At 40.3% G+C, this 12,024-nt stretch overlaps 2 protein-coding genes across 6 annotated transcripts in view; one reads left to right on the forward strand and one right to left on the reverse strand.

Moving 5' to 3' along the window:
- The window catches only part of LOC108031335 (maternal protein pumilio), a 182,518-nt gene that overhangs the window by 116,655 nt on the left and 53,839 nt on the right, over positions 1 to 12,024 (reverse strand). The window lies entirely within an intron of this gene.
- Positions 2,712 to 4,071, forward strand: LOC108031337 (uncharacterized). The gene is made up of 2 exons (XM_017104600.3): positions 2,712 to 2,851; positions 2,904 to 4,071. Exons 1-2 carry the CDS (start codon positions 2,721 to 2,723, stop codon positions 4,021 to 4,023), a joined length of 1,251 nt encoding a protein of 416 aa, XP_016960089.1. The 5' UTR covers positions 2,712 to 2,720; the 3' UTR covers positions 4,024 to 4,071.

Genomic DNA, 12,024 nt, shown 5'->3' on the forward strand with positions numbered 1-12,024 from the left:
GAACCTCGGGTAAGCAAAAGCAAAAGCAACGTCGCTCATTAGCATACTGAAAGCCATACAAACGATGCAAACTTGTTGCTGTCGCACTACCAACATGTTGTTGAGCTTGGCTCAAAGTTAAGGCCAAGGTCGGACTGGCAACATGTTGCCAACCTCGAGATAAGCTGGGTGAAGTTATACATTTTTTAAGGTATAGAATATTTTTAAAATCCTTTTATTTTTTGTCTAGGGTATTATGAAAAGTATATTTTCTAACGAATCAAAAAAAAAACAAACGTTTCCTTGGCCATGAAAACCAGTTGGCCTGATCTACATCTTCTTCATACCCCATTGCTACTAGTAACGCTGGAATCCCCAGGCGCAAAAAGATACGCCAGGGTCAAGAGTTGCACTTCGTGAAGTTGCTGGTAGCATTAACAACAACATCTATGGCCATACATACGTGTTAATGGCTCCAGCGGATGCCGGAAAACTTTGGCTAAGACCAAAAACCACTTAAAAAAGGTCAGCCAAAAGTCGCCGCACACACACATTTTGCAAGCATAGAATGAGAGGAAGCTGAAAATCATCTCTCCATCCCAAAACCATTTAACATGCTCCTTTCGTGGGCTCGGATAAAGAAACTTCACCGCCCACTCTCTGTCAGATTCTTTTGCGGCCCCCCGATTTCCTATGATTTACCCAGCCCCCTTTTTTATAGCTCTCTTCAAACTAATAATCATGACTTGTTAATCTTTACGCTGTTGTTCTCTCCTCAGTTGCCAACCTTTTCGACTTTTGCACTGACTTTAATGTGTAAGAAGTTAAACGACTTTAATATAGTATTAGATCTAAAATTGTAATTTAGAAGAAACACTTATCATAAAATATCTACAGACTTATGGATGTTTTAAATATATTTCCTAACATAGCATGTATTATAAAAGTTGCAAATCCAATAAACCATTTCCTACTTTATTTGATTTGCTGACAGTTAAGGGCATTCGATGTTCTCTATAATAAAAAATTCTTCTCATCCACTCCTCCATTTTCACGTCATATTTTTGTTCACGTTCTAAGCTGCTTGGATTTAACGGTGGATGATTGTGATTTTTGCTGTCGGTTGTTAGGTGCTTACCACTGACGGATGCTATAGTTATTTTTCCTTTACTTGTGGCTGCCTTTTTCACGCATTATCGTCATTATCATCATCATTGCGAGAGATGATTACCCGAATGCCGCCAACTATTATGGATGATGTAAGTGCAAAAAGCCATTGAACGCTTATTATTTTTTCACCTCTCCTTCTAACCAGGTTTTTTCCCCCTCCCCTGCTCACTTTACTTGGCCAATAAACGCGGAGCAATAAACTGTGCACAGACTGTGGCTAGACATAACCTGGAGAACCTTTCACTTTGGCCTGGCTTCCGATCTTTAATGTTAAATTCAGGCTAAGCAGCTTAGGACCTTCTTTCGGCTGTCGAAAAGTTTGTGGTTATCCTTGAACGAAAACACTTTCATTGACTCCTCGTTTCGGCTGCCAAAATGCGTTCGTTGGTGGCGGAAAATCAGCCAAACAGAAGAAAGGGACACATCATTTTCCCATCCCTCCCAACATTTTCCTTCACTTTTCATCTGCAGTTAGTGGCTTGGAAGTTACTTGGCTGCATTTTCTGTTTAGCTGCGTTTAGCTTACCAAGTCTTTTTGGCACTTTACCAAGGTTAAGTAAGACTTTCCCCCACCGACTGGCAGGAAACAAAAGCCAAACTGAATCCAGCAAAAATAAGTGATAAAGAGTGAGTGAATGGGGACATAAAACGGGAGCGTGGGTTGCTTAAGATTCAATTCAAGGACTTCAAGTATAAGTCGTTAAAGAAGCGGATAACTATCATGGGAGATTGTAAAACAGAACCTTTAAAAAAGTTGCGTTATACTTCAACTTTTCCGGGATATTACTGATTATGCTGATAAGATAGGATAGGACAGGATGGCGCCCTTTCTCCCCTACTTTAGCTTTGTTGAATATTTAAGAACACTTTCTTCTTGAAATTACTCTTAGCAGTTGAGTTCTAAATGAAAAACTACTTGACTCCCATAACATTTTCCTTATACCAACGACTTTCTGGAAACCTTGTTAGATTTTCAGGGTCTTCACTTGGGATGCTCCTATTGGAGCATTTTTCCGGCTTCATAAAAAGCAATATCGCAAAGAAAGAGACCGAATGAGGCAGACAGAAAGAGACGGCAAAGCAGGACAAACAGAAAGAGACAGGCAGCTAAAAATGAAGTCAGCGAGCAAAGTGCGTAAACAAAAACAAATAGATGTAAATTGAAATTGAAAACGTTACGCATGCGCCGCTTTTCCAACCCAAACTTGACTGGGGCTTTCCATGGAAATCCGCATGTACTCGTCTGTCGCTCGACTTTCAAACCTATCGAATACCAAAGACAGACGGAGCAAGAGAGATATACCCGGGCAGGAAGTCAGAGGGAGTCGGCACCACAAATTGGAAGCTGGCAAATGAAAATCGCAATTGGAAACTTGAGGTTGAGATGCAGTCCACCTCCGTTTCCTCCCTCACCTCATCGCCCAACGTATCTTTTCCGTTCAGTAAGCATCTCCATCCGAAGCAGATGAAATTGAATCTGCTCCGGCTGCAAGGCAATAAAAGTGGGCGACTGACCAGAGAGATGCGTCACAAGTCGGTCGACAGCCAGCGCACACATAAGTTATGGAGCCATGGATCTGGATATCCTGAAACAGCAAGCATCCTTCCTCTTTCTCAGGATCGTCATTCGAAACACATGGATCCTACTGCTTCTGAACATCCAGAGCTGCCAGGCTGTTCCGGGCGGAAGTAGTGGGGAGCGGTGAGAAAAATGGATATTTTTGAAGACTGTAACCCAATCGTGTCCCTTCTAGAGTCCACATCCGTCTCCATATGCCGGAGGTAGTACGTCAGCATACGCATTACCACAATGTCTACAAATTGCCACGGAAAATCCACCCAGTTCCGGCTCCACCACCCACAACGATCGCTACGTTGCATCCGAATTACCCAGGAAAACCACATATTCAGCTCCTGGGCTATACAACATCAGTGGGTAATTCTGGGCCAATGGTTCCCAATCTTATGCAACTCATGGGAACGGCGGCCACGCCCACGCCCACTCTCATGCCAACGCCCACCAATTTGATGCCCAACTATGGACCGGCTTTATTCGATAACTACAATCAGGAATCGGCTTTGAGTGCGACCACAACCACAACGACAATGAGACCACCAATGTCGATGGCCAAACAGCAACAATTGCTACAACAAATTTTCACACCTCACAAAGCTGAAGACGAAGATACTTCTGCGGAGGACAATCAATTGGAGAGCAACTCTTTGCTCAATAATAATTTCCTGGAGGCCCTGCAGAGGGAATATCTTTCCAAATTCGGTGGGCGACGCAAACGAAAGAAGTCCAGTTCGAAGCTTAGAAATCAAAGCAAGGAATATACCAATTACTTCAAGAGTAAACCGTATTATTATCAGGACGAGGATCTGTCGGAGAACTTTGAAGATTACCAGGATGAGCAGCCCCAGCACGAGGACTACGAGGAAGTGATGGTCATGAGTACGCCCAACAAATATGGTGGGTATTATCCCTCAGGATCGGAGGAAGTGGATCAGGATCATGCCCAGGGTTATGACAGTGCTGTGGCATTCAGCGGACAGGATAACAGCATCTCGCCATCCATACAAACAATGGAGGAATTTCTAGATGATGCTAATAACCCAGTTTCTGGTTACGGTGGAGGCGGGAAGTTCGATCCATATAGCAACTCGAATGATATGATTTCCCAGCCCTGGCAGCCCTCCTCAACAATGAGCAACAGTTGGTCGAAACCCACTGCTAATTCCTTTACCAATTCCTCAAAGGGCCATAAGCCAAGACCCATTAGATCCAGGGGTCGAACTAAACTTCGATATGTCAAGTTGATCACTCGAAAGAAACGCAAAAATCACATTCGTACCAAAAGATATCGACCATAATATTAGGTTGCCTCTGCAAAATGGTTTTTGAGTTACTTTTTTTTTTAATTCTAAGTAAAATATTTTGTAAATTATTTATAATAAATTCCAAAATGTGACAAAAAAAAATTGATCAATCACAAGTTAAACTTAGTATGATTAAGTTGGTTTATACTAAAACATATATTTATGTCTTACCCCTTAAAAATGTTTTATAATTTCGTCAAGAGTTTTGGCAAGCCCTTACCTGCAATGAAAAAGAATGAAGAGGCATTTAATAAAATATTTTAAAGTAAAACCTTCTTAAATTAAAACTTTTAAAGCTATTTCGTCGTCAAAAAATCAATATCTGTAAGAAAAGGGTGGCCTAGAAAACAAGTTAATTATAAATAAGTACAAGAGAAATACATTCCTGTAAAGGGCTTCCTTGATTTCAATTCTGCGGGTTTTCTCACAAAAACAAACTCTCATTAGATGCGCACACAGGCTGTAATAGAGCCAAACTAGGGGAGCAGACTCCCAAGAGTGGGAATGAAGAAACTACCCCATAAACAGAAACCAGAAACCGATCCACCACCCTTTTCCATTTTCCTCCCCAACAAATAAAGTGTACAATTAAATGGGCAGCTGGGAGGCAGGGGGAAGCTGAGCAAATAATAAGTACAAATGCTAATAAAATTCAATTAAAGGCCACAAAATTACAATAAAAGTGGGCCCAAGAAGGAAACTAACTCTGCCCTTGGACAAATGCTAGAAGACCAGTAAAGGGGGTGGTGGTAAGGGCCATGAAAAGTCAAAATTAACGACTCATTTGGCCAAATTGAAGCCATAAACTAGAAAGCATAGTAAGAAAGGGAAATTCAGGTCTGCCTTTCTTAGTCGTGTTGAGGAAAATGCAAGAAATAATTTACGAATATTGTATACTTATTAAAACCAAATACATTAGTTAATTTATTTTCAAAAATAAATTGAATTGAATTTTTAGGAACCTAGGATTTTTTAATCTTTTGTATAACACCCTAAATTTAATAAACCTTGTATTTAACAAATCCAAAGAAGTGATGATATGTGGGTGTGAGAAAGGATGAACGCCAAGCTTTATTATGTATCCCTGTTCCTTTTTCTGCTATTTCACATTCTTAATTTTCTGCTGGTCATATTTTTATTTCATTTGGGCCATAAAAATGCTAAGAGCAGTTAGACTGAGTGAAAGTGTGATGGGAAGACATTTTCTGCATACTTTGGGGAGCAAGGAAATTAAAAGCGTGTTAAGATTTTCATTTGGCTGACCCATACCAGGAAAATAAGAGCAAGGCGAGGACATTTTTGGGCGGCAGTGAAGCACATAAAGTGTTGATGTGCCAACCATATGACATTTATTGTTTAGCCGAGACGACAGGGTTTTGTGAAATTCGGGGGTACAATCTGCTGGGAGGGAAGATGAGGCGCCATGTTTATTACCCCCAACAGATGGCATTGAAAAAGGGGGAGGGCAAGGCAACAAGTGGGGCACATTTCAGCTCAGTTTTCCTCCCACTTCCTAAAGAGATTTATGGGGCGTGGGCTTGGGGCTGATGTCATAATATATAAATGTATTTGCGATTAAAGTCGTTCGCGTTGAGCCTGTGAAATGATCAATGGCTTTGTTATATGACCAAGAATAAATCGTTGACAAAGGTCAGGGGGAAAAATGGCCACTGGCCTTAAGCATAAAAGATGTTTCTAGAAAAAAAACGTTAACTAACAATTTAAAACCAAATAGATGAATACTTTTTTTTTAAATTTAACTCTTTATTTATTTTAATAACGTCTTTAAACATACAGTATAATGTATGTTATATAATACCTAACAGTAAGAATGTTATTAGCAAATATGTATCAAAGATTTTCTGCACTGTTGGCACAAATATTCCGCAAATTGCCTTCACTTTAATCCAGTACCATAAACGCGCTTTTACGAGGACTTTTTTGCAAACTCTTTTATTTGCCATTGACGTAATTGATTTTCTCGAAATAATGGACAACAGAGCCGCCAGAATGACCAATATTCTACAATATCCGATCCGTCTGCCTGAAATGACAACTTTATCTGGCCACAAACACACGGAATGAGAGAAAATTTTCCATTTCCTTTTCGGTTTTACTGAATGCGACATAAAAATGGCACCACAACAAAAAGTGGGAGCAAAATGTTGATATCAGGCCGGGAAAACTCTCCGTTCTCCTCCTTCTTTTCAACCCAATTTAACAGTGAAATCAACATCAACTTTATAAGCCTAATAAAAGTTTTATATTTCCCTTCGTTTATGGCGTAAAATAATCGCAAACAAGAAAAAATTAATTTTCCCATTAAGCTGGGGAACATTTTCTTCTGGGGAAATGGGGAAAAAAAACATCATTAGCAGCGGAACTTCAAGGAAAATCATGTGTCACGGGAGTGCAAAAAGAAAACTCTTCTGGCTTGGCTAATTTTTAGACAAATGACTGGAAATCTTCACGCCAAACAATTCATTAATTTAATTAATTTGTGGCAATTAAATATGGTTGCGAAAGCGAAAGCACGAGGGGGTGAATTTCGGCCCAGTCATCATCCACTCAATGGGACAGTCATTTGTTAGATATAAGCAAACCCAAGCATATTGCCACCGTCCATATATTCCACTCGCATGTTCATCAATTCCCCGGAGAATCTACGGGGCGAGCTTTGGCAGTTTTCTCCATTTGCTGGGTGTGGTCTAGGGACCAGGAAGCACCCCACAGCACCCGGCTTAAATGGGTTAAGTGCTGGCGATAAACACATTTGCAGTTCGGGGGAAAAAAGGTGAAGAAACGAGCAGTCGACACCCACTAAAGCGAACCGTACACTTTGTGCCACAAAAGTGTATTGTCATGCCACGCCCCTTTCTCGGCTACTTTCATCCAAAGATCAAGGGGATAAAAAAGATGGGATGGGAGGTGTTGAAAGTTAAAATGAAAAAATCACCTTAAAAATATATTGTATAAAACAGATATTGAAAAAAGATAAAATAAAAATTAGTTGAATTAACTGGCAAAATAATATAGTTGATTTACACATATTAAAAATTAACTAAGCTAATCCCCCTTTTAAAACGTACAAAATAAAATCTTATACAAATATTATGTTTAAATTTTATTTCATTAAAGTGCATTCGTGTGGCTTCACCTTTTTTCTCTGGCTGAGCGTGTTGGGAAATATAACTATCCCTCAAACTGACTCTATTTGCATTAAAGTCGAACGCCTCGCTGTCGACTCTTCCACCAACAGATGCAATCCATGTAATGATCCGACAAACCACTGGACAATAAAGCAATTTAATTAAAATGAAAAGTTCTCCCCCCGAACAAGAAGTGCAGGAGAAGCGTGTTGGGGGGCAGGGTAAATGAAATACTCGGGGGCATTACGACAAATGTATTACAAAATGCTAATTAAATGGCAGAGAAAATTGGGCCAAGCCTCTCCTCGTAATGGAAACTAAGCTAATCACACCCCAAAGGGGAAAAGGAAGGGGAAGAAAAGCGGTGGGGTCGATTCCATTGAGGATTGCACATGTAAAAATAAAACATTACAAATTCCTTTCGCTTATTTGTGACAATTAAGTGCAAATTACACATTCTGTGTCACACTTATAAGCCACTGTACACATCTGCACGCACTGTCAGTCTACATTAGTCAACAAGGTTTCGGTTTGCAATGGAACTAGAAATGTTTTTACAGATAAAATTAAAATGGGGTTGGAGTTAAAATTTTAGTAGCCATGTTTTTATAACGCATATAAAAATCCCTTATTATTAAGACTCTTCTAAATCATATTTTCTCTTCTCCCTTCGGAATATTTTATTTGTTGTTATAAATCTAGTTAGTTATGACCTGCATTCTTTTGAGGATGCATTTAAGTTGACATTTTGACGATAACAATTAAAACGAATGAGTGTCGCCGCTGTGGTTTCATCACCAGGAACCGCAAAACAGACGGAGAACTGCGGCAGACCCATATGATGGTGGTGATGATGATGGCAACGTCTGCTTGGCCGGAAAAATATAAATAAAATGTGTGTGTGCGTGTGTCCGCTGCAGTGACAGTTGCAACAACAGTCTGCTGATTATGATTATCGCTCGCAGAAGCAAAATCCCCATATCACTGGCAACTCCCCCCATTCTGCTCGCCCCATTTTTGCCCATTAGGAGCCATAGATCCCGCATGGTCCATCATATCTGGGCATGGCTTATACTCTCGCTCCGGACAGCTGTGATTACAACTTTTCTGCTTATGTTTTGCAATTGTGTCGCTCCATATATGGATGTATGTATGGTATGGTACGGAATGAGTTTCTGTCGGTTTTTGACAGTTATGATGGAGACTTGTGTGTGCGGCAGCGGCACGATGCCAGAGGGCAAGGCACTTTAAATGTGACGCACACAAAAACAGTTGCAATCTCTAAAATTGAAATGCAGTCAGGCGAAACGGACAAACACAAAAGAATCGGACATGATATCAAAGTTTTGCAAAGTTGCCAAATGTGTGGCAAAACCTGAGATTATTCTACCTAATGGGTTACAAAATAGGTTATATACTCAAACTAAAATTGTTGAAAAAATATCACATTTTGTATTATTGTAATAAGATTCCATGTAGGAATGTGAAGTATTTTAATATTTTTAACACAAACTACTTTTTAGTTTACCAGTTTTCCATTTCAATCTCTTATCTCACCCCTCTCCCAAGTCAACCTCTTCCTTAGCCCTTATCACAAACATGCGCCAGCATTGTCAATGCATTTTCAACATATCATAAAAGTTGACAACGCATCTTGACCCCCGACATTTTCAATAACACACGCAGACCCAACTCAGACCGCACCAAAAACCCATTTCCAAGAACCTTGAAGTATTGTTTACGCAAAAACCAAAAGAGAAGGAGAAAGCTCTGGCGGTAGGGTTAAAGTTTTTCGTACAAGAAAAATAGTGTAAAAATCAACTGAAAACAACTGCTGCGAAAATAAAGCAGAGAATGAATTGTATTTTATATATTGCCTTTGCCCTCTCACTCAGGCAAAGGTATATAAAGCACAGGCTGCCAACGCCCCAACAATGCAGAAAGGGGCGGCGGAGGAGGAGGGGCACCGGAAGAGGTCACCAGGAGAGGCCTGCGTTCAAGTGCCCTATCCATATATCATCCGGCCGAAGGAAAAATGTATTTTTTATTTCATACACATATATATTTCAACTCTGGCTTCGGCAACAACTTGTCCTTGAAGCGATCGGACAGCAGTGTGAAAAAGCAGAGGAAAACTTTTGTCATACGGCGGTGGGCGGGGCGGCGAAAGCGGAAAATTGAAAAATATGCACGGGTGGGGAAAAAAGTTTTCCATCATCACACACTGGCGATGTGCATTGTGGAATTCGCTTGGTGGTTAAGCTAACAGAGGCCCATAAAATAGTTATGGGAATAACTATGTCAAGTGCAGCAGAAAGTTAAACATTTAAAGGGCTTTTCTTTTTTGGGTAAGAAGTTTCGGAAACTTCTGAAACTGCAGTGCACATATAACGAGATAACTATTTCCAACATAACTAAAATTAAAGCATTTTATTAATTTAATATTTTAAATAATTCCTTGAAATGTTTACCTAATTTTCCTAATAAGCTATACAAATATTTTTCTTAGGTAATTGCATTTTAGTTTAATGATCATAAAACCTAAAGTATCTTGGGGCAATTATCACAAATTACTTGAAAATTATCCCCTAAAGAGATATCAAACAGAAAAGGCAGTGGAAAACTTTCGCATGCCCTTCAAAGTATGCAACGGTAAATGAAGTTCATTTTTTTTGGCTGATGAGGAATGTCCTGCAGGTTTTTGGGGGACAGGATGGTTGGTGGGTTTATCAACACTTCCGCACGACGGTGCGCATACAAAAGCTGCAGAATTTACGCTGAATAACTGGCATAAGGACATAGATACACACACACACACACAGAGGCACACACACGTGCATGCATGCAGGCTGGCATATCCTGCTACTTTGCAGGACATTGTTTGCGCTTTGATAACGCACACATGCACACCAATACAAATTCGCTGTCATTACTACTATGAAAATTGCACATGCCATGGTTTTGTGTTTGACTAGAGAGAGGGAGAGGGACACAGGCAGCTGAGTTAGAAAGGGAGATGCAGATAGATATAGAGCAGGGAAGCAGGCTTTGCTGACGCTGCACGCAGCAACAGCCGCTATTCCTATGGCCACGCCCCCCGCCAGCCAACCGCCCGCTTATCCACCATGTGGAACAGCCAACAGTCAAAACTATTTTTCGCTTGGCATTTCAAGCATCTTATGGTTTTATTTCGACAAAAATTCGCCCCTTAAATGCGCTCGGAATAGTCCTTGCATGCCGGGACACAAATGCTCATACACATGCAAAAACTATGTATATCGACAAGGAAAATTGGATAAGATATATCGATAAAAATATTAAATCGAAATTATCGTTAAGTTTGGTAAGTCGAGGTTTTAAATATCGAAATATCTATTTAAATACTATTGATATAATAAACATAATATCAATTTTCAACCGATCGGTACAGTATCGATAAATCACTATATGTTCCCAGTACCTTTAAGACTTCTAAAAGTGTTAAACAAAACCAAAATATAACTACGATTTGAAGGACCAATTTACTAAAACAAAACGCCAAATTTATTTCGTGTGTAAACGGGCAGTAAGACCCAGCGACGGACACAGACATAGTCCAGAGTTTTAGCTACCAACTGGTCATGGTAAAGCCATGATGATGATAGCTTCCGTTTCGTCCGGCTTGTGCTCTACCCACTTCCGTTTCCCTCCCAATTCATTCCGCCCCATTCCATTCCGTTTCGATTCGTTTGCCATTTTCCTTGGCCATCTGCTGGGTGTTAATTCATTGTCATGTCCCTTTCATTACGCATACTCTTGCAGGCGGCTCCTTTTTAAGCACTGCTTGCAGAATTTAGTGAAATATTTGCACAAATTCTTTTAAAATTAAAACCAAAGGGAGGGAGGAATGTAAGAAAACTAGGCCAAACTATTCCTAATTTGCACGATTAACACTTTTTAAAGTTGTATTTAATAATACACTTGTTTCAGCACTTTTATACTGGTTCCAGTTAAAAAGGAAACTCTTGAACGCATTTCCTAAAAACAAACCTATTCATATCTCCTTTCTGACACTCAGCAAAGCCTATTAAAAGGTGAACCAACATAAAGCCCCCACGATGATACAAATAAAGGACCCCTTTGAGCACGCCCATGAATCACCAGGCAAGCAAATAGAATGTGAAATGAAATTAAAAGAGCAAATTACGCCTTTCAAAACTTGAACAAATAAATATAAATATCAAAAGGGGGACCAGGGAGGACAGGACGGTCAACATGGCGTGGGTGGGGGTTAAATTTATCTACAACTTCTGCCCGAGAGGAGGGGGAAAAGATAAGCTGGTAGTAGAAGAGGATGTGTCTTCTAAGCTCTGCTAGTCCTTGTTCCACTTGAAGCTCTCATCCGGCTCTCCTTTCATTAATATTTCACAGCGAAAACAGCAATGAGAAGAATTCTAAGCCCATAGAAAGAACAAGGATTTAGCAGCTAAACCTCTTTGGTCTTCCGCCCTCTTTTCTCCCTTTTTGCCAGCCGCCACCCCCAATTAAAATCAGATTAAAGTTGCGCTAATTTATGCGACCGCACGGCGACAAAACAAAGCGAAATTCTCACAGGCAACAGAACCGGAAGTGAAACGGGATGATGGAAGTTCAGTGGGTTGGAGGTTGGCTGTTGGCTGTTGAGGAATACCGGAATGCAGAGGTGGATAAGGCCCGACATCAGTGGCATCAAAAATGGAAATTCCTCCGAGTTGGCTGCTGTTCTCTGGGCTGTAATTGCATGGCAGCAATAAAGTTTCCGACAGTTTCTCGCATTCTATTTCACTCTTGCCATCTCAACAGCCTTGTTTAAGTCGTTGGGTATGCC

The sequence above is a fragment of the Drosophila biarmipes genome, chromosome 3R, assembly GCF_025231255.1.
Source record: "Drosophila biarmipes strain raj3 chromosome 3R, RU_DBia_V1.1, whole genome shotgun sequence".
NCBI lineage: Eukaryota > Metazoa > Arthropoda > Insecta > Diptera > Drosophilidae > Drosophila > Drosophila biarmipes.

What these genes read in the sequence shown, in the direction of transcription:
- LOC108031337 (XM_017104600.3), top strand. Translation starts at nt 2,721, where the DNA reads ATGGATCTGGATATCCTGAAACAGCAAGCATCCTTCCTCTTTCTCAGG. An exon ending in GGCGGAAGTAGTGGGGAGCG is followed by an intron (nt 2,852 to 2,903) that starts GTGAGAAAAATG and finishes TGTCCCTTCTAG; the next exon opens with AGTCCACATCCGTCTCCATA.